This window comes from Ranitomeya imitator, chromosome 10 (genome assembly GCF_032444005.1).
Source record: "Ranitomeya imitator isolate aRanImi1 chromosome 10, aRanImi1.pri, whole genome shotgun sequence".
In the NCBI taxonomy this organism is placed as follows: Eukaryota; Metazoa; Chordata; class Amphibia; order Anura; family Dendrobatidae; genus Ranitomeya; species Ranitomeya imitator.
The window spans coordinates 101,669,489-101,692,643 of NC_091291.1; the positions used below are offsets into that span (position 1 = coordinate 101,669,489).

The 23,155-nt window shown below is 42.4% G+C and overlaps 2 protein-coding genes across 6 annotated transcripts in view; both read left to right on the plus strand.

Annotated features, from left to right (window-relative positions):
* PLEKHG5 (pleckstrin homology and RhoGEF domain containing G5) overlaps positions 1-14,462 on the plus strand; it is a 321,116-nt gene extending 306,654 nt beyond the window's left edge. For 3 of the 5 annotated variants that reach the window (XM_069741635.1, XM_069741636.1, XM_069741637.1), the window contains 6 exons: positions 115-234; positions 556-688; positions 1,120-1,235; positions 3,016-3,164; positions 3,500-4,498; positions 10,909-14,462. In XM_069741635.1, coding sequence (XP_069597736.1) covers positions 115-234; positions 556-688; positions 1,120-1,235; positions 3,016-3,164; positions 3,500-4,498; positions 10,909-10,918 — 1,527 coding nt within the window. In that variant the 3' untranslated portion in view covers positions 10,919-14,462. The remainder of the gene's footprint in view (positions 1-114; positions 235-555; positions 689-1,119; positions 1,236-3,015; positions 3,165-3,499; positions 4,499-10,908) is intronic. The other 2 variants (XR_011315486.1, XR_011315487.1) reach the window with 1 other exon arrangement.
* Positions 14,463-17,152: 2,690 nt separating this feature from the next.
* Positions 17,153-23,155, plus strand: part of TNFRSF25 (TNF receptor superfamily member 25) — a 113,514-nt gene continuing 107,511 nt past the window's right edge. The window contains exon 1 of the mRNA XM_069740717.1: positions 17,153-17,274. Within this exon, the coding sequence (XP_069596818.1) occupies positions 17,239-17,274 (36 nt within the window). The 5' untranslated portion in view covers positions 17,153-17,238. The remainder of the gene's footprint in view (positions 17,275-23,155) is intronic.

A 23,155-nucleotide genomic window follows, 5' to 3' on the forward strand; every position in this document is an offset into this window, starting at 1 on the left:
CGCTATGCAGCTGTATGACCGGCTGGAATGGTCGTCAGGTCTCTTTCTATCGTTTTATTTGGGATATCTTTATGTTATCAGTATATCTAATGTTTAATATTTTCTCATTATCAGATGTTGAAGGAATTCTGTAAGTTGGATTTGACGGCGCCGATGATTGGAACGTCCCCCGATGATACCCGGCAACTTCTGCTGGAAGGAAGCCTCAAAATGAAAGAAGGGAAAGACAGCAAGGTGCGAAGAGCGCTAATAAAATAACGTTAATAGATAACATAGTTGTACTATCGATGATAAGCCCAAGTCCGGGGGTGGGGGAGGTGTCCATGGAAAAAAACAAAGTAGGAAAAAAAAAGTAGAAATAGTGCCGCCTGTAGTCTGTTACCGCCACTCTGCACCATCCTGGGAGAAGCAGGTCCATCGCTTGTTAGGCTTCCCTGCCATTACACCATCACGGTTCCCAATATGGTCTAAAATATCCGATGTTATGTATAAAACTATAAAATATCAAATAATATCTATATAAATGAGGATCTGACTGTGTATTTGTCCTTACAGATGGATGTTTACTGCTTTCTATTTACGGATCTTTTCCTCATCACAAAACCGGTGAAGAAAGCGGAGAGAACCAAAGTTGTCAGACAGCCCTTACTAGTGGACAAAGTGGTCTGCAGAGAACTTAAAGACACAGGTGAACGATTACCGTAATTTACTGCAATACCATTTCCATACACTAGATGGTGATGGCGCACCCTATGACCCTCCCCTCTTCATTGTACTGGGATTGATAATAACTGGGCCGCCACTCGTTGCTGTCAATGGTTACTGGGATTTGCATGATCATCTCCTGTCAGTCTGAAGCCTTTGTTTGCATACTATAAAGCAGATGTGCTGCCAGGTGACAGGCAAATATTAACTTTGTATGGGGCGATGAACACTGTTTGGCTAAAATACACATTTAATGGAAGTAAATAGCCTGCAATGGCGGTAAATAAACACAGGTCATGTTATACTGCACTGCTATTGTGAAACATGAACAAAAGGCGTCACGTTGTCACACGCATTGCCCCCACTCCAATGCTGAAGACCCTAATGTGTTGTCTTCTGTCACCTTCTTTTCAGGTTCCTTCCTGTTAATTTACCTGAATGAGTTCAGAAGTGCAGTCGCCGCCTATACTTTTCAAGCCAGTGGCCAGTCCTTGTGCAGAGGATGGGTGGAAGCACTTTTCAATGCACAGGTAAATGGAAACACGCGCTACGTTCCCACGTTGAGCTTTTATTTGGTGACGCCATTTCTGCAATAAACAATACTATAAAACTATTTTATTATTTATCCTACATGATGAATACTGGGGGAAAAAATCAATGCCAGAATTGCTGTTTTTGTTCATCCAGTCTCAAAACGGTAATTAAATAAAGGCCACATTCACACTCTCAGTATTTGGTCAGTATTTTACATCAGTATTTGTAAGCCAAAACCAAGAGTGGGCGATAAATACAGAAGTGTGGATGTATTTCTATTATACTTTTGCTCTAATTGTTTCACTCGGGATTTTGGCTTAGAAATACTGTTGTAAAATACCGACCAAATACTCAATGTGTGCACTGAGCCAAAAAGTGATAAAAACTTGCACGTATTGCAAAATGGTACCTATAAAAACTGCAGCTTTTTACAAAAAAAGAACCCTCACACGGCTAAATGAAAAGGTGAAAAAGTTATGGCTCTCAGAATATGAGCCACCCAAAAATATGTTCCTTTAAAACGCGATTTTCTTGGGCAAAGTAGTAGAATGTTAAAATATATAAATTGGATATCACTGTAAACATGTACTACTACATGTACTACAAAATTATATCATTTTTTTTATCCGGCATAATGAACGCAGTAAAGCAGATCTGAAAAACAATGCCAGAATTGCTGTTTTTGTTCATCCCACCTTGAAAAAAAAGTAATAAAAAGTGATAAAAAACAGCTAAAAATGTCACTAGGTAAAACTACAGCTTGTCCCACAAAAAGTGAGTCTTCATGCAGGTTTGAGTACAGAATAATGTAGAAAAGTTATGACTGTCAGAATATGGCGGCCCCTAAAAAATATTCTTTTTTGTAAAGTAATTATTTTGTGCAAAAGATGAAAATAAGACTATATAAATTTAGTTGTGTCATAATCATATCAACCTGCAGAATAAAGATAACATGTCAATTATACTGAACGGCGAATGGTGTTTAAACAGATAAATACATAGGATCTAGAATTGCTGTTTTTTGTTCATTTTGCTTGCAAAAGTTTGTAATAAAAATCAATCAAAATATTGTTAGCAGCACAAAATGATGCCGATGAAGAGTTCAGCCTGTCAGTCAGAAAATAAACACCTCATACAGCTCTGTTGATGGAATATTAAAAAGAATTATAGCTCTCGGAACATGGCCACACAAAAGCAAAGACTTTTTTTTTCAGAGTATTTATTTGGTGAAAGTAAAGAAAACATATAAATAAAACTATATAACATTTCAGTGCAATAATTGTACTAACCTCCAGAATAAAGCAAACACTTTATTTGTGCAACACAATGAAGAGCATAAAGCTATAAAAAAATGTGGCAGAATTGCTGTTTTGTTTTTATTCCTCCCCGAGGAATTAATAAAAGTTTTTTAATAAGTTATATATATACCAAAATTATGTCGATGACTCAGTCAACCCCTTTACGCCCAGGAATAGCCCCCATATGGCTACTTAAAAAAAGTTATGGCTCCCAGAATGTAACAATGAAAGGAAGAGGTAATTTTTTATTTTTTTGAGGGAGTTAAAACTTTTCGGCATGCTTTTCCACAATGAGTGATGGACCTGGGGTTTTTGAAAGTAAAATGTAGCTGATTTGCATTAGATTATGTTGCTACAACCAATGATGCAATACCTCACCTGGCCTGTAGAGTTGCTGTTGCCCTCTGTTCACAGTCGTCTCTCTGTCCTTCATCTCTATCATGCAAGTAACCTGTAAATCATTAACAATTTCCAATAGAACCTGTTACAGAGGCTGCGTCAAGAGCATGCGCAGAACCAGCAGCAAGTATCTCATCACCCAGAAGAGGAAGAAGATATGGAAAGTGGAACATCCGCAGCCAGCTCCCCAACGATACTGCGACGAAGCAGTGCTGACATGTTACATAGGTAAGTAGCCAAATGTTTATCTTAAAAGGGGGGTAATCAGGTCTGAACAGAATGTACTAGGGTTTCTAGCATCTATAATATAGAAAAACTCAGAAGGAAGTGTTCGATATCCCTGCAGCACTCCCACAGGAGAAATAAAGTATTACATCATTTCTATTGGAGTAATTCAGCTGTCCTTGTAAATTAATCTCTATATATTATAAAATGTTTTTGAATCACTGATGCTGATAATTTAAGGTTCCGAATAGACAATTGTTGTTTCCCATGACAATGATCATTGCTATCAGTATTGTAATTTTTTGTTAAATTTGGTTTCTATATTTTTTTTTTTGCAGCCAATCAGACGGCTCGACAGAGACCATTTCCGTCGTGGTGATTGATGCCTGTGAGGATCTATCGTCTCCTGAGACAGAGCAAGGACTTTTTAGTTCTCAGTCTGATGAAATGTCAATCAGTACCACCGCCTCCTCCATCACCCCTACCAGGGACATGTTCGAAAGCATGGAGACTTCGGATGCAAACCCAGCGGCAGATTCTAACTATCTAAAACTGGAGCCAAACGCATGTAGATCGTCATCTATTGACAGCGCTTACGGAACCCTCTCGCCGACGTCACTGGAGGAGTTCGTAGAACGTCAGCAGCAAGAAATGACAGAAGAAGAAAGAGAGTCCGTCAGTTCTCAGCGCTCAACATCTCCAAAACTCAAGAGGAGGACACCAGTCCAGCTCTTACCATGCAAAACCAAGGTCCTGAAATCCAAATCAGAAGCCAATCTCCTTCACCTGATTTCTACTGAACCAACAGACCACAATGATGAGGAAGCTCAGCTGACCCAAAGTAAAAGCCTGTGTGAACTCTTCATGTCACGGAATCCTGACGCATTTATGGACAGCAACAAAAATGGCCGAGCTCGATACATTTCTCACAAAAGGACTAGCATGGTGGAACATTCCTTGAGAAAGGACGAAGAACACCCAGCAAAACCAAGGTCTCAATCTGTCTCGACAAGACAGCACATTGTCAACCAAAGTAGCTGCAGCAGCAGTTCATCTGACCTGTCAGATTCAGAAGAGATACGATTTCCCAAAGCTGCTGAAGATCCACTTTCGGAGCAACTTGACTCTCTCCCGGATTTTGAGTTAGACTCCCCATCCCAGGAGTACGCAGACTATGCGGAGGACAATGAGACAGACGTGGACAATGATGTTGCACCTGGCTGTGCCAGGCGGACAATGTCAGACCCACAGCAGTCGTCGCAGCATAGGAAACTTACTTTGGCTCAACTGTACAGAATTAGAACAACTTTACTCCTTAATTCCACTCTTACAGCCTCGTAAGTCAATCTTATTTTATTACTTATGCATTTGGTAGTAGACAAACCCAATTTGCAATAACTGCAGCTATATGGAAAAAAATTGTTTAGAGGGGTTGTCCACTTTTGGAGAACTTCTTTTCAATGGGCCCAGGGCGATGAGAAAAAACAATGCTATTCAATAGCTGAACCATCAGCACTCCTCCTTAATTAGCACTGCATCTAATGCTGCTTTTCTGGGATCAACAGGGACGTAGTGACCACTGCAGCCAATCAGCTGTTTCTTCTGCTGTCAAAAGGTGAATGCAGCAGCTGATTAGCAAATACATAATGCCCCCACTGAGTGTTGATCCCAGGAGACAGGGCACGGATGAATGCTGCTGGTCCAGGAGAGTACGGAGGAGCAGTGCCTGTCCAGGAGGTGTTTGATATATTTATGTGCATACATTTTTTTTAACACTTAAGCCAATTAATAAAAGGTTGCCAGTAGTGGACAACTCCTTTAAGGCCCTCATACACATTAGGTTAAACTCAGACGAATTTGGTGGGCTCACCAGTCATCTAATGTACAGCGGGGAAAATAACGATTTTGCAAGTTTTCCCATCTACAGACTGGAGAGGTCTGTAGTTTTTATCATAGGTACACTTCAACTGTGAGAGACAAAACCTTTAAAAAATCCAGAAAATCACATTGTATGATTTTTACATAATTAATTTGCATTTTGTTGCAAGGAATAAGTATTTGATACAGTAGAAAAACAGAACTTAATATTTGGATCAAAAACCTTTGTTTACAATCACAGAGGTCAGACGTTTCCTGTAGTTCTTGACCAAGTTTGCACACACTGCAGCAGGGATTTTGGCCCACTCCTCCTTACAGATCTTCTTCACGTCGTTCATGTTTTGAGATTGTTACTAGGCAACATTGAGTTTCACCTCCCACCAAAGATTTTCTATTGGCTTCAGATCTGGAGACTGGCCAGACCACTCCAGGACCTTGAAATGCTTCTTACGGAATCACTCCTTAGTTGCCCTAGCTGTGTGTTTCGGGCCATTGTCATGCTTGAAGACCCAGCCACGACCTATCTTCAGTGCTCTTACTGAGGGAAGGATTCTGTTGGCCAAAATATCATGATATATGACGGTGGTGGTGTTTCCTCCACCATGCTTCACAGTTGGGATGGTGTTCTAGGAGTTGTACTCGCCTTTCTTCTTCCTCCAAACACGGCGAGTGAAGTTGATACCAAAAAGTTATAATTTGGTCTCATCTGATCACATGACCTTCTCCTGTGCCTCCTCTGAATCATCCAGATGGTCATTGGTGAACTTCAAACGGTTCTGGACACGTGCTGTCGAGAGCAGGGGGACCTTGCGTGCCCTGCAGGATTTTAATCCTTGGCGACGTAGTGTGTTACTAATGATAATATTTGAGACTGTGGTCCCAGCTCTCTTCAGGTCATTCACCAGGTCCTCCTGTGTAGCTCTGGGCTGATTCCTAACCATTCTCAGAATCATCCTTACAAGGCGAGATCTTACATGGAGCCCCAGACCGAGGAAGATTTGACAGTAATCTTGTGTTTCTTCCATTTTCTAATAATTGTGCCAACAGTTGTTGCCTTCTCACCAGGTTGCTTGCCTATTGTCCTGTAGCCCATCCCAGCCTTGTTCAAGTCTACAATTTTGTCACTAGTGTCCTTAGATAGCTTTTTGGTCTTGGCCATGATGGAGAGGTTGGAGTGTGATTGAGTGTGTGGACAGCTGTCTTTTATACAGTTTACGAGTTCAAACAGGTGTAATTAATACAGGTAATGATTGCAGAGTATGAGGGCTTCTTAAAGGGAACCTGTCACCCCCAAAATCGACGATGAGCTAAGCCCACCGGCATCAGGGGCTTATCTACAGCATTCTGTAATGCTGTAGAAAAGCCCCCGATGTATCCTGAAAGATGAGAAAAAGAGGTTAGATTATACTCACCCAGGGGCGGTCCCGATCCAATGGGCGCCGCGGTCCGGTTCGGGGCCTCCCATCTTCTTATGATGATGTCCTCTTCTTGTCTTCACGCTGCGACACCGGCTCCGGCGTACTTTGCCTTAATGAGGGCAGAGCAAAGTACTGCAGTGCGCAGGAAAGGTCAGAGAGGCCCAGCGCCTGCGCACTGCAGTACTTTGCTCAATGGGGCAGACAAAGTACGCCTGCGCCAGAGCCGCAGCGTGAAGACCAGAAGAGGACGTCATCGTAAGAAGATGGGAGAGACCAGACCACGACACCCATTGGATCGGACCATCCGCCCAGGTGAGTATAATATAACCTCTTTTTCTCATCTTTCAGGTTACATCGGGGACTTATCTACAGCATTACAGAATGCTGTAGATAAGCCCCTGATATCAGTGGGATAAGCTCAACTTCGATTTTGGGGGTGACAGGTTCCCTTTAACCCCTTTCTGACATCGGATGTACTATCCCGTCGAGGTGGGGTGGGCCCCTATGACCACGGACGGGATAGTACGTCCAGCACGATCGGCGGCGCTCACGGGGGGAGCGCGGCCGATCGCGGCTGGGTGTCAGCTGCCTATCGCAGCTGATATCCGGCACTATGTGCCAGGAGCGGTCACGGACCGCCCCCGGCACATTAACCCCTGGCACACCGCGATCAAAGATGATCGCGATGTGCCGGCGGTGCAGGGAAGCATCACGCAGGTAGGGGGCTCCCTGCGGGCTTCCCTGAGCCCCACGCAGCAACGCGATGTGATCGCGTTGCTGCGAGGGTCTTGCCTCCCTCCCTGCCTGCTCCAGCCCCAGATCCAAGATGGCCGCGGATCTGGATCCTGCAGGGAGGGAGGTGACTTCACAGAGCCTGCTCAGAGCAGGCACTGTGAAGGCTGCACTGCTCTAAGTGAGATCAGTGATCTGACAGAGTGCTGTGCACACTGTCAGATCACCGATCTGTGATGTCCCCCCCTGGGACAAAGTAAAAAAGTAAAAAAAAAAATTATTCCCATAAATACATTTCTTTATCTAAATAAATAAAAAAAAACAATAAAAGTACATATATTTAGTATCGCCGCGTCCGTAACAGCCCGACCTATAAAACTGGCCCACTAGTTAACCCCTTCAGTAAACACCGTAAGAAAAAAAAAAAACGAGGCAAAAAACAACGCTTTATTATCATACCGCCGAACAAAAAGTGGAATAACACGTGATCAAAAAGACAGATATAAATAACCATGGTACCGCTGAAAGCATAATCTTGTCCCGCAAAAAACGAGCCGCCATACAGCATCATCAGCAAAAAAATAAAAAAGTTATAGTCCTGAGAATAAAGCGATGCAAAAATAATTATTTTTTCTATAAAATAGTTTTTATCGTATAAAAGCGCCAAAACATAAAAAAATGATATAAATGAGGTGTCGCTGTAATCGTACTGACCCGAAGAATAAAACTGCTTTATCAATTTTACCAAACGCGGAACGGTATAAACGCCTCCCCCAAAAGAAATTCATGAATAGCTGGTTTTTGGTCATTCTGCCTCACAAAAATCGGAATAAAAAGCGATCAAAAAATGTCACGTGCCCGAAAATGTTACCAATAAAAACGTCAACTCGTCCCGCAAAAAACAAGACCTCACATGACTCTGTGGACCAAAATATGGAAAAATTATAGCTCTCAAAATGTGGTAACGCAAAAAATATTTTTTGCAATCAAAAGCGTCTTTCAGTGTGTGACGGCTGCCAATCATAAAAATCCGCTAAAAAACCCGCTATAAAAGTAAATCAAACCCCCCTTCATCACCCCGTTAGGGAAAAATTAAAAAAATGTATTTATTTCCATTTTTCCAATAGAGCTAGGGTTAGGGCTAGGGTTAGGGCTAGGGTTAGGGTTAGGGCTAGGGTTAGGGCTAGGGTTAGGGCTAGGGTTAGGGCTAGGGATACAGTTTGGGTTGGGGCTAAAGTTACAGTTAGGGTTTAGATTACATTTACAGTTGGGAATAGGGTTGGGATTAGGGTTAGGGGTGTGTCAGGGTTAGAGGTGTGGTTAGGGTTACCGTTGGAATTAGGGTTAGGGGTGTGTTTGGATTAGGGTTTCAGTTATAATTGGGGGGTTTCAATGTTTCGGCACATCAGGGGCTCTCCAAACGCGACATGGCGTCCGATCTCAATTCCAGCCAATTCTGCGTTGAAAAAGTAAAACAGTGCTTCTTCCCTTCCGAGCTCTCCCGTGTGCCCAAACAGGGGTTTACCCCAACATATGGGGTATCAGCGTACTCAGGACAAATAGGACAACAACTGTTGGGGTCCAATTTCTTCTCTTGCCCTTGGAAAAATAAAAAATTGGGGGCGAAAAGATAATTTTTGTGAAAAAATAAGATTTTTTATTTTTACGGTTCTACATTATAAACTTCTGTGAAGCACTTGGTGGGTCAAAGTGCTCACCACACCTCTAGATAAGTTCCTTAGGGGGTCTACTTTCCAAAATGGTGTCACTTGTGGGGGGTTTCAATGTTTAGCCACATCAGGGGCTCTCCAAACGAAACATGGCGTCCCATCTCAATTCCAGTCAATTTTGCATTGAAAAGTCAAATGGCGCTCCTTCGCTTCCAAGCTGTGCCATGCGCCCAAACAGTGGTTTACCCCCACATGTGGGGTATTGGCGTACTCAGGACAAATTGTACAACAATGTTTGGGGTCCATTTTCTCCTGTTACCCTTGGTAAAATAAACCAAATTGGAGCTGAATTAAATTTTTTGTGAAAAAAAGTTAAATGTTCATTTTTATTTAAACATTCAAAAAATTCCTGTGAAGCACTAGAAGGATTAATAAACTTCTTGAATGTGGTTTTGAGCACCTTGAGGGGTGTAGTTTTTAGAATGGTGTCACACTTGGGTATTTTCTATCATATAGACCCCTCAAAATGACTTCAAATGAGATGTGGTCCCTAAAAAAAAATGGTTGTAGAAATGAGAAATTGCTGGTCAACTTTTCACCCTTATAACTCCTTAACAAAAAAAAATTTTGGTTCCAAAATTGTGCTGATGTAAAGTAGACATGTGGGAAATGTTACTTATTAAGTATTTTGTGTGACATATCTCTGTGATTTAATTGCATAAATTGCGAAATTTTCATAATTTTCGACAAATTTCCGTTTTTTTCACAAATAAACGCAGGTACTATCAAAGAATTTTTACCATTGTCATGAAGTCCAATATGTCCCGAGAAAACAATGTCAGAATCACTGGGATCCGTTGAAGCGTTCCAGAGTTATAACCTCATAAAGGGACAGTGGTCAGAATTGTAAAAATTGGCCCGGTCCATAACGTGCAAACCACCCTTGGGGGTAAAGGGGTTAAAGAACTAGCAGGTCTCTGAGAGCCAGAATTCTTGCTGGTTAGTAGGTGATCTAATACTTATTTCATGCAATAAAATGCAAATTAATTATGTAAAAATCATACAATGTGATTTTCTGGTTTTCATTTTAAGATTCTGACTCTCACGGGTGAAGTGTACCTACGATAAAAATTACAGACCGACCTCTCCATTCTTTGTAGATGGGAAAACTTGCAAAATCGGCAGTGTATCAAATACTTATTTTCCCCACTGTATATGTGGCCTTGACAGATGATCGAGCAGTGTGATTTTATACTGCAAATCCTTTTGTTCTCAAGATACCGTAGGTAAAAAGAACTTTTCACTTGCCAAATAAAAGTTTTTTTTGTTCCTGCTCCTCTGAGACATGGCATCCTCTACCCCAAATATAAATGTGGTCTTTTTTAGCCAAGCAAACTTTTTCCTATAGGAATCTTCTTGGGGAGAACACCCACTTAGCCAAAAAAGACTAGACTTATATACAGGGTAAAAAGGGTCATATCTTTGGACTGGAGAGCAGCAGGAACAATAGAAAGAGCAGATGCAGGAGGATAGCGGCATAAAAAAATTACTTACACATTAATTAAGTGACAGTGGTTTAATGAACTTTCCCAATTGAAAACACGTGATTGTGCAGCCAGAAACTCACTGCTGTTCTTTGTTACAGTGTATCATTCCAGAGTTATCATCCTGGAGTATAATATAAGAACAAATAATGTGATCTGCGGCAGTTTCTCTAGAATATTACCTATATTGATACATTGTAACAAACTGCAGCTCAGGAAAGTAGTAGAGCTGTCTTATTGCAGGAGTGCAGCCACCAGAATCTGATTAATAAGGAGTTTTGAGTTAGATGCCTGGTTTAAAGGGATCGACAGCCTTCTATATATCTGCAGGGTCTTGGGTCCGTCCATATTCTTTAATAGGGCGTATGGATGGGGGTCATCATGTCCTAGAGATGCTTTATTGGTAATGTGGATGGCGGATGAGTCTGGGCGCTTCCTTCAGTGATAGATAATAATAAATGTCTGTGCTTTTATACTAATCTCTATTCATATCTTGTATTTTCAGGGAGGTGTAATACATCGAGAAGGAAATGGGTTGACAGCAGACATTGACAAATGTGTGACCTGTTGTGAGCGGCTTGCCTTCTCTATACCACATTTATGGATGTCGATGTGGCGGAGTCCGGGGGTCCACGTCTAGGTCTGGATGGTAGGGAGAATCTGGATTCATGGACAGACGTTTGCAGGAAATCTCCTTCCCCACCACCTTCCTCGAGACCCTGAAACGCGTCCTGTTTGCACTTTGAGCAATAAAGAACTACTAATACGAACTTCAGGTCTGTGGCAGAAAGCAGCAGGCGATCATCGGACGTGTGCCTCACTGATGGATCCCACGTGTTATATGACCACGGGTGTCTTCCTCGTCTTCATGGGACTTCGTTATGCATACACCGGACTCTTGCTTTAACGTTTTACGTACTCACCGCTTCCACTTGGAAGCATCAGATCTATTTGTCCATTAGCACAGCTTGAATTAATGTCTATGGAATGTTTACTAAGCTACATGTCCGTCAAAGTGATCGGAGGGATGATGGGACCCTACTATAAATTTTAAGGATATTACAAGTCTCCTTGACTTGTATACGAAAATCAGTACAAAGCAAAATGGCGGCATTGGCTATATCTGCCAATCGTTTCTTCTCCTCGTCTGGAAACATTGGGTACTGTGACTATTTAAAGGGTTGGCCTAGTTTTGACAATCCTTATCCCATTGTCAGACCATTTTTTACTTTTTATCTTCTCACTAAATCTAGTGGGTTCCTCTAATTCTACTCCCATTTGGTAAAGTAATTGTGCAGTGGGCACTGGGTGACATTAATTACAATGGGCATGTCGTTATGCTTTAGGTGCCCATACTCATTAGATTTGGGTCAACTGGGTTGTCCCATCTTTCCGTTGATGTCAAATGTTGGGGGAAAGAAGAATTGGGTGTGTCGTTTTTTGGCATCGGACATGTGGGATATTTGGGAACAGCATAGTCCTCTTTCATCAGCATGCATGCTCAGCCAAGGGGTCGGGAAAATTACTTGTACAATATCCCCCAACTGTATTTTTTGCAGAATTGTCCCACAAACGGATCACACATGGGCTTAGCTTATGCAAATTTCTTAAAAGCGGGCACTGCCAGGACGTTTAGTGGGCGCTCTGGGGCTGGGAATGTAAAATGATATGGCTGTAGGTTGAACAACTGTTTGGCTAAGGGGCAGGTTTCGTTTCTAAAGTTTACCTAAAGGGTGCGCCTTCGTTCTGATCTTCTGGTCTGGGGTGACGTTGGGTGACACAGTTGTCATCTCAACCAGACCATGCCAGGCGAGAGTATTGTGCACTGGTCCAATCAAAGGGCTGCTCCACTATTTTTATGTTGATGACTTATTCTAAGGCCGGTGCAGACAAACCGTAGATTCGCAACCGAGTGCTATCCGTCAAAACATCGGCTTGCACTCGAACCAATGTTCAATGAGGACATTCACGTCTGATTTTTCTCATCAGACCAAGTGGTCCGAGCAAAACAGAAATAAGTGCATGCACGATTTACCTACGATAATCGGATGGCGCTTTCCATTCATGTCTATGGGTCTGCGGAAAACATTGGACGGCACTCGGATGAAACTGAAGTGCGGTCCGATCTTGGATTGGAGAAGATGGAGAAACTTTTTTTTTTTTTTTCTCCACCTCCGAAAAACATCGGATCACACTCTGATCATAGTGTGATTCACATAATCGGATTGATTTTCTCGGATGGAGAACATATGGTCGTCTGCACCTGCCTTTAGGGTAAGTCATCAATATCAGATCAGTAGGGGTCCGACACAAGGCTCACCCACCAATCAGCTGTTCTCAGTGACGGCGGTGGTTGGATGTTAGCAGTACCTTACAATACAGCTCCGTTAATTACGTAACGGCCGCTGTTGAGAACTATAGATCCACTCCTGTTTATGTGAGTAGTGGCCGATCTGCAGTACCCAGCAGCAGACACTACACAGTTGACAAAGCTGATCTGTTCAGCTCCGCAACTGCTAACATTTGGCTGCCAATGGCACTGAATACAACTGATCGGTAGGGGTGCCGGGTACCAGACCTGTGCAGATCTAATAATGCTGACCTAAAATTACCGGAGCAACCCTTTAATTAAGATTTGACCCAAACACAACAGAGTAGTTCTCTTCGACCAGAAGAGAAGACAATCCAACAATCCAACAACACTGGACATCCTTTTAATTAAGTCACAACCATGTAAATTTATGGTATATCGTTCTTTATGATCCAAAACAAAGGAGCGATGACATCGTCAGTCACACCAGGTGACAAGTCGATCCCCATGGTGTAATAGGTTGTGTACCATACAGAGACCTCCGCCTGAATATACACTGAGAAACGGGTTCCTTTGAAAGCTTCCGTACGTGACCAAAGTTGGACCCCCGAGTCCGATTCATAAGTAGATACGACCGTCTTACGACTTTCAGATTGCTTGTGTCGCTGACATACAGCCTCTAGAACAGGACGACTTCATCCTGTCACTTGGTGTAAAGGATGCATGGCTAGTGTTTAAGTAAGTGAACCCCTCCGTCCCATGAGGAGGGGAAAATGTCTGTTTCGATAGATTTTGGACGGCGTTGGAAAAGATGTACAGTGACAGTATTATACTACCCAGACATGGTGCTTGCCAATGTTTAAGTTATTTTTCCTTGAAAATATTTGTTCCTTTAATTTTTCTTTTTTTTTTCTTCATTATTTAACTCTTAAAGGGCACTTTATTTGTAAGATAATTTCTAGTTTCAGTATCCAGTAATTTTTAGAAACCAGTAACCTGTACATATTCTATTATTTTATTAGTCTGGCAAGATAACATAATAACATGCGCTCATGTCATAAATTGCTTATACTGACACACGTTCCTAAATAATCTCATTTCCTAACGTGCACCAGTAGCCTTTAAACTGTATTGGCGGCCATTATATTTGCTCAACGACAAGAGTGGAAAAACAAGAGTGCAACTTATAACGTTGGTTTCCCTGAGCTATTCTTTTGTTAGAAACAGCGCCGCCCTTGTCTGCAGGTTGTCCCCGGTATTGCAGCTTGGACCCAGTTATTTGAATAGAGCTCAGTACCGGAAACAACCGATAGACAAGACTGTCCCTTTTCTCCGACAAGCCGTTTTAAAGATATTTTCTAAAGTTTGGAGCAAATTTTGAAGATGGCCGCCCTGTAGGTGATTGGAGCAAATTTTGAAGATGGCCGCCCTGTAGGTGATTGGAGCAAATTTTGAAGATGGCCGCCCTGTAGGTGATTGGAGCAAATTTTGAAGATGGCCGCCCTGTAGGTGATACAGTTTATAATACCTAGGTTCCATATATTAGTGCATTGTAATGTAACCCCCATCCATAAGTTTTTACACCACGTACCCCGGCAGGTTAATTTTTATTTATTAAATATATATTACTTCTTTAAAGTGGTATAATTTTTTTTGTAAAAAAAAAAAATATATATATAAGTGAACTGAGTTTTTCCTAATAATTTGGAAATAAAATTGTAAATGTAATAAAATGTTTGTAAATGTTATGACGGACTTGTGGCTTCATTAGAAAAAAAAATCATGTATACATACGGTAATAAAGGTCATATATAGGATGGATGGCACTGTTATGTGGACACTAAGGCTAAGAGCCCACGTTGCGTTTTTTTAAGCGTTTCCGCCTCGTTTTTCTGAATGTGACTGCTGTGGGGATACCCACTATTATAGGTGCTGTGGTGTCATTGTTATGGGGGCAGTCAGGAACAATGTTGATACAATTGGGATACTTGGGATGTTACTTTTATAGGGGGCAATGTGGCTGTCCGGGATATATGGGCACTCATTACGCTATTGGTATTGGGATACACCTAGTGTTATTGTTATGGAGGCTCTATGAGTATCAGGATGACACTACTATGGGAGGCACAGTGGTTATTATGGGTACTCAGGCATTAAAGATGTTATTGGGACACGCCTGGTGTTAATGTTTTGGAGACACTGGGGGGCTCAGGATTACGCTACTCTGGGGGCAATGTGTCTGTCACAGTTACTCCTTACACTCAAGATGTTATTGATATGCTCCACGTGTTCTTGTTATGGGGGCACTGTGGCCGCCGGTTACTCAGGCACTGAAGGTGTTATTGGGATACTACAGATGTCATCGTTAAGGAGGCACTGTGGGTCTTATGGTTAAGGCCAGTCTCACACGTCCAGATAATTCCGGTACCGGAAAAATCGGTACCGGAATTATCTGTGTCCATGTCTCCGTGTGCTCCCGTGGTACATCAGTGTGGCACACGTGTGCCGCCCGTGTGCCGACTGGGTACCACACAGAGCATGCAGGACACAGCGCTAGAGATAAGCTCATACAGGAGAAGGTGCGGCGAGGACAGGACGCTGCGAGGGAGCTGGGTGAGTATTTTAGTAACAGTGGGGGGGAGCACAGGGGGTGAGAGGGGGTGGCGACAGGGATCTTTATTTTAAACACGAGGAGAAAAAAAAAAAAAAAGGATTTTTCATATCTTCTTTCTAGTGAACGATGCTGGAAAGAATATATAAATGGCCACTTCAGCACCACGTGGGGGGGACAGCGCTTACAGTAGCGCTGTCTCCTGCACGGCACACGGAATTAACACGGACAGCGTCCGTGTGCAGTACGTGTTTTACACGGACCCATTGACTTTAATGGGTCCGTGTAATCCGTGCGCTCCCACGAACACTGACATGTCTCCGTGTTTTGCACACGGACACACGGTCCGTGAAAACACGCTGAAATGTGCAGTGACACATTGATTTCAATGTGTCTACGTGAGTCAGTGTCTCCGGTACGTGAGGAAACTGTCACCTCACGTACCGGAGCCACTGACGTGTGAAACTGGCCTAAGGGAGTGTTGTGTCCCTGTCAAAGGATGTTATTGACGATGGGATATTCGTCAGTTGTTATTGTTACGGAGGCACTATGACTGTCATTGTAATGGGGTCATTCAAGATGTTACTGATATTGGGTTGCATGGGTTGTTAGTTTTATGGAGCTACTGAAGGAGCGGTGGAGATGATGTTCTTCTCTCTGACACCCCAAGTGGTTCAATGTATTTTATAGTAATGTAAAAGGTAAACCCCCCTGGGGCTGCAGTTTAGCCTAGACAGGGTTATCTATAAGGGCCGGACGAGATTAAGGAGGGGGACCTGAGAGTTAGTGCCAAGTTCAGGAAGAGTCAAGTCCAATTACAGAGGTAATTACAGAGGTAAGTGTGGTGAAGTGGCAGCAGTGGTCATAGGCAGTAGGCTGCTAGGGACAACATGAATCTGTCAATCAGCTGTTCCCGATGTCGGCGGTCAGAACTGCTCAGTTACGGAGCTGTACAGCGCCAATGACTGTCTAGTGGCCGTGTCGGGTACTGCACATCCGCCACCTATTCAAATCAGTAGTGGATGGATGTGCAGTACCCGTCTATGGCCACTATTCCATTGACGGAGCTGTGCTGTGGAGCTCCGTAACTGAGCTGTTCCGGCCACCGCCGACTCCGGGAACAGCTGATTGTTGGAGGGTGCCGGGTGTCACACCCCACTGATCACACATTGATGATAATTTTCATGGACCCATAGATTTTGAGCTATGAATCATAAATAATGGACGTCTCTCTCTTTTTCGTGTTTTGCACACCAATCGGTCCGGAAAATAACACAGACGTGTGAACAGCCCCATAGAATATATCCGGTAAGTGTTCTATCCGGAAAAAGCGGGGGAAAAATGGACGTCTGAATGAGCCCTTATGTTAGAGTGGTTCAACGCTCTTGATTTCTGTTTTCGCACTGTTGGGAATATCCGAGGCTGAGAGGGGCTGGAGGTCGGACTGAACATAGTAGGGGTCACCCTCTTCCACCTGAGTCTAATGGATGGAGGAGGGGAAATGTCTCATGTCATCGGATAGTAATTGGCTCTATCGTAGGTGTTTCTACATCACGTCCTCGGTCAGCGATACCGGTGTGGTCGTATGAGCTGACATCTCCTCCCCCATCATTCACTGTCTTCACGTAATTTTTTTTTTTTTTTTTACAAAGATTGTCACTTATAACAAGGAGCAAGTTTTCAGAAACCCTACATTCATGTGGTTACACAATTTCCCCTTTGTGTGGGCTACCTAATGACAAGAAGACGGGGAGGTGGGGCCCGGGGACGGGCAAAATGCAGAAGAGGGGAAAACCTTCCATTGCCTGAAGTGTTCTCTGTCATGATGCTGAAGCATCGCGCTATATGCCCCCGGACTCTGGAGCATTGAGACCTTCTTGATGAACTTGGTAATTTATTAAAAACACGAAAAAATGAAAGGTTTTTGGTGCGTTTTGCTACTGGGATGGGTAAGTCACGACTTTTACTCGCTCTTTAGACATCTCACCACTGACGGCGTTAAGGCTATGTTCACACTTTGCTTTTTTTACGGCTTTTTTCTGCAGGCAAAACCTGCTGTTTTGGCAGTAAAGTAGAAAAAGCAGGTTTTGGCTAAGTTTTTGCTGCGTTGTTTGCAATTGGTTTTCGTTAAAATTGTTACCCCCCCACCACCCCCCTCGCCTTCTATAGCATCTTTATTGTACCGTGTATCACTTGATGCAGAATGAGTTAACTGAGGATCCGTCAGTCAGCTCGCTATGACACTCTGATGGGCAGATTGTAACGCTTTTATCCGTTTTTTTCTGTGCTCATTTATCACCGCAAAAATTTTAATGAAACCCAACTGCAAAATTTTTTTTTTTTTTTTTTTTGTAGCCACAATTAAAAGAAAAACTTGTCCCAAGTGGTGGACAACCCCTTTAAGTATTTTACATTTTTTCAACCATCTCTACCTGTGAAACGTTCTATGATATTTGTTTGACTTTTATTATGTCATGAGTTGTAGAATTTGTTCTTGTGAAAAACTGCATCAGAATGTAATGCAAAGGTTGTCAGGGCATGCTGAGAGTTGTAGTTATTCAACAGCTGAAGATCCACAGATTAAGAAACCACTGATCTTCAGAGATGACTCAGATTATTCCAGCTACATTTCAATGCAGAATAGATCAGAATACGTATAATGATTTCTTTCCTATTGCATATACATCTTAAAGCGGACCTGTCACTTGCCATAAAGATGTCATTTTTTTAATATCATGTAAATGCCGCTGTTCTCCTGAATCCGGCATTATTCTCCTTTGGTTTCTGCGCCGCTCCGTTCCTGAGATATGGCCCCTTCTTCCCTGTACATAAATGGAGTCTTTTTAGCAAAACTGTGTGTGGTCTTTAAGATGCCGCCCACAAATAAAAGATGAGTACCACGCCCATTTGGCTAACAAGACTAGATTTATATACATGGAAGTAGGGTCCATATCTCAGGAACGGAGAGGCGCAGGAACAAAAGGAAAACAACGCCGGATTCAGGAGAACAGCGGCATTTACATGAGATTAAAACAATTATGGCAAGTGACAGGTCCACTTTAAGATGTATATGTAATAGGAAATAATTATATTATGGCAAAGTCTACGTCTGTAGATTGGCAGGAACTCTAGGGCACTAGGACTACAGTGCTCGGGTGCTGCTACTGCTCACGGGCAGCAAGCAGAGATCCTAACAATGGAGAATCTTAAACAAAAGTGTTTGATGTTTAGCTTTTGTGCCTTCTTTTTTTCTAAGGGGTTTTATACCACTGCAAGTACATTTTATATATTTTTTTATCATCATCTAACTATTCAGAATGCTGGATCTCATTGATGCCAGAAGAAAGGATAATTTTGTGCATTTACTAAGAGGGTTGTGCAAGATTTAAAAAAAACCAAAAACATCTGCTTTCCTCTAAATAACAGCACCACACTGGTCAATGGGTTGGTTGTGGTACTGCATTTCGGGTTAACTTAGCTGATTAGAGCTGTGATATCAGACACAACCCATGGACCGGCGTGTTTTTCTAATCCTGACCACCTCCTTTAAGGTGACTTTTACCACTACAGATAAATTATGATATATACAAGGTGGTCAGATGATTTCTGCTCTATAAAGACGACAAAGCGCCCATACACACCTGCTCGGATGCTAATACTTGTCTTCTGTGTGCTCGAGGCATACGTTCGAGTCCCCACGGCTGCATGTCTCCCGTCTGTTCGACAGCCACAACACATGTAGGGATGTCTTGTTTGTTAGGCAATCTCTCAGCCGTGATACATGCAGCTGCGGGGACTTGGAAGATATTATTCGAGCACACCGAAGACACTGTTTGGACCCGAGCATGCTCAGATAACACCTTATCCGAGCACGTTCGCTCATCACTAGTGGACATCCCTGATATGGGACCTGCTCCTCCCCTGTGGATATGTCATAGGCTTCTAAAGGGGATCTGCTTTAATTAACCCATTACATTCTACTCTTCTGTAAAAAGCAAAAACTAGAAAAAAGTCATCCGGCCTCTATGATGACATAAGTATTTGGTTTAGTGTAATTATTGACATTTACGTTAACCCAGTTGTGGTTTCTATCGCATAAAACTGTGACCTCAGCATTGGGACATTCTGCAGGTTATGACTGTACATAAACATTTACATTTTCCCCTAAACATTGCAGTTAAAAAGACAAGGCATATTTTGTTGTAGACAGGTCCATCTGTGTCTAATCAGATTGCCGATCTGTGACGTTACTTCTTACATTGATGGCCCATCCTCAGGGTAGTTATCAATAAAGGCTCGCTCCCACTTGCCATTAAATCGGACGAATGCAATTTAATTAAAAATCGTATCAATTTAATCCTAGTGTTCTGTTCTCCATTGCCGTTTTTTCCTGTTTTGATCAGATCGCGATCGGATAGGAAAAAAATCGGATCACACCCACCTATGTAAGTCTAAGTCTGTGAAATATCGCACTGCACTCGGATATCACCCGAGTGCAATGCGATTCCCGCTGACGCCGTCAGCAGGGAGATATGGCTGGAGCTGAATGTCATTAGCATATTGCATAGGATTTGATTTATTAGTGGGACCCCAGCCTATCTGATCTGATCAGTGTGGGTCAGAAGCTCCACACCCCTCTCGATCAGCTGGCCGGAATTGCTCAATTGCAGCGCAGCACAGCGACATCAACTGTATGGTGGCAGTGACCAGACATTGCACATCCACAGCCTACCCGCTTCTAGCTACCACTAGGGGGAGCTTAGGAGCATTCTGTATATAATTCATATATACAGTTTCGCCGCTGGCTTCTTCTGGGGGCATCGTGCGAAACGCGCGTCGAGGTGAGAAGACGTCACAGGTGAATTGGGCACCTTATATCTCATCTTTCAAATGTACTAATGGTCACTTTGTATGTATCCCTCCACATGGTTTGGAATGTGGCATTTGTACATTTTGTGATATAAATAGAGTTCCTGCCACCTTTCTTTCTTCATCTAATTCCTCATGGGGTACAGTTATATGGCAATCCTTCATCAGCACAGTGCACTTTATTTTGGATAGATAACCATCATACTGGGCTTTATGTACTTTGCTAGGCCTGATATGCGCTGATGGTCATTGCGGATATATCATTGCACACTGGTGTGACTGTAGTGCCTATGCTATAGAGCTATTTATGACTGAGCTCACTTACATTATTATTTATCATTTTGTATTTTGTGATAGATATTATAGGATAATCATTGTAGTAGCACAGTGTATTTTACATTGGATGGATAATATCCATGTTTTGTACGCCTATTTAGAACAGGGCCATTATTCCATTATAACCCCATTTTTTTCTATATTAAGAGGATATATACAGCTCTGGCAAATATAAAGAGCCCACTGCATAGTTTTATAAAAATCAGCTTCCCTACATGTCTGGCAGCCATTCCATTCCAGTGTCTGTTGAATTCCCACCAGAGTTCACCTCATTCTACTTAATGTGCTTCTGATTAGGTGATCACCTGAACCAAATCTTATTTAATGAAGGAAAGTATAAAAAACTCTGCTGTGGTGTTCACAATCCTCTTGCAATAGAACAAGCTGGATGGCAAAACAAGTGCTAGGAATATCCCAAAAGTAATAGAAATTAAAAAATTACTTTTAACCTATGCCAAAGGAGTTGAAAAGAAAAGTCTTAAGTGAGAAAAGAAGGGCTCAATTCTGGCTTTACTAGCACAGAGATATAGTGAGCGTCATGTTGCCTCCATCCTTAAAATTTCTAAGACGGTAGTCCATTACAACAAGGTCAAGCAGCAGACATTGGAGACAACAAAGCTACAGACCGGCAGAGGGCGAAAACGATTCTCCACTGACCGGGATGACCGCCATCTTATTCGAATGTCACTCAGTAACCGCATTTACATTTTCCCCTACATGACATCAAGTGACCTACAAAAGGAATGACAAATGGCAGCTGGGGTGAAGTGCATGGCAAGAACAGTTCGTAACAGGCTTATAGAGGCAGGACTCAAGTCATGTAAAGCTAGAAAAAAGCCTTTCATCAATGAGAAACAAAGGAGAGCCAGGCTAAAGTTTGCCAAAGACCATAAGGATTGGACCATAGAGGACTGGAGTAAGGTAAACTTCTCTGATGAGTCTAATTTTCAGCTTTCCCCAATACCTGGTCGTCTAATGGTTAGACGGAGACCTGGAGAGGCGTACAAGCCACAGTGTCTTACACCCACTGTGAAATTTGGTGGAGGATCGGTGATGATCTGGGGATGCTTCAGCAAGGCTGGAATTGGGCATGCGAAGGATGTATGAATCAAGCCGCATACAAGGTTATCCTGGAAAAACAGTTGTTTCCTTCTGCTCAGGCAATGTTCCCCAACTTTATGGACTGTTTTTTCCAGCAGGACAATGCGCCATACCACACAGCTAGGTCAATCAAGGTGTGGATGAAGGACCACCACATCAAATCCCTGTCATGGCCAGCCCAATCTCCAGACCTGAACCCCATTGAAAAACTCTGGAATATAACCAAGAGGATGATGGATAGTCACAAGCCATCAAACAATTACATTTTTGTACCAGGAGTGACATAAGGTCACTCAGAAGCAGTGTGAAAAACTGGTGGAAAGCATGCCAAGATGCATGAAAGCTGTGACTAAAAATCATGGTTATTCCACAAAATATTGATTTCTGAATTCTTCCTGAGTTAAAACATTAGTATTGCTGTTCCTAAATGATTATAAACTTGTTTTCTTTTGCATTATTTGAGGTCTGCAAGCAATGTGCTTTTTTGTTATTTTGACCATTTCTCATTTTCAGAACATAAATACAAAATGTATTGCTTGGAACTTCGGAGACATGTTGTCCGTAGTTTATAGAATAAAAGAACAATTTACATTTCACTCAAAAATATACCTATAAAGAGAAAAATCAGACAAACTGAACATTTTACAGTGGTCTCTTAATTATTGTCAGAGCTGTATACACTTTTATCACCACGGTATAATTATTAGTTAGCCTAATATGGACCGTTAAGGATATGATCATTTACCTTTTAGGTGATAAATTGTGGTCTGGTAGCGTCTCCCTTAGTTGAGACACTCTGCTTTTTTAATTTTGTCTATGTTACTGAGGTTTTAACTACGGTATATTGAAATAAAATATATATTTTGACTTTTATGGATCTTTTCTTTCCCTCGGATGTATTTGCACCAGGGTGTTGATGTTTAGCTCACTAATGTGCATAAGAATTTTCAGGGTATTGTCCACCACTTTGAAATTAATCATTGATCCTTGGAATAGGTCATCAATATTAGAGCATTGGGGGTCCTGTTGTGAATTCTGTTGTCTGGCTCCCTCCTGTGGTCATGAATGGTACTTCGGCTGGTTCTGTCCATGGACTTCCTCTGGTGGGTGTTTCTGAGTTTCACAGGTGACGAGGTTAATTCGTTAGCTGCTGCTCTATTTAACTCCACTTAGATCTTTGCTCCATGCCACCTGTCAATCTTCCAGTATTGGTCTGTTCACTCCTGGATCGTTCTTGTGACCTGTCTTCCCATCAGAAGCTAAGTTCCAGCTTGTATTTCTTTGGTTTGCTATTTTTCTGTCCAGCTTGCTATTTAATTTGTTGTCTTGCTTGCTGGAAGCTCTGGGACGCAGAGGGAGCGCCTCCGCACCGTGAGTCGGTGCGGAGGGTCTTTTTGCGCCCTCTGCGTGGTCTTTTTGTAGATTTTTGTGCTGACCGCAAAGTAACCTTTCCTATCCTCGGTCTGTTCAGTAAGTCGGGCCTCACTTTGCTAAATCTATTTCATCTCTGTGTTTGTATTTTCA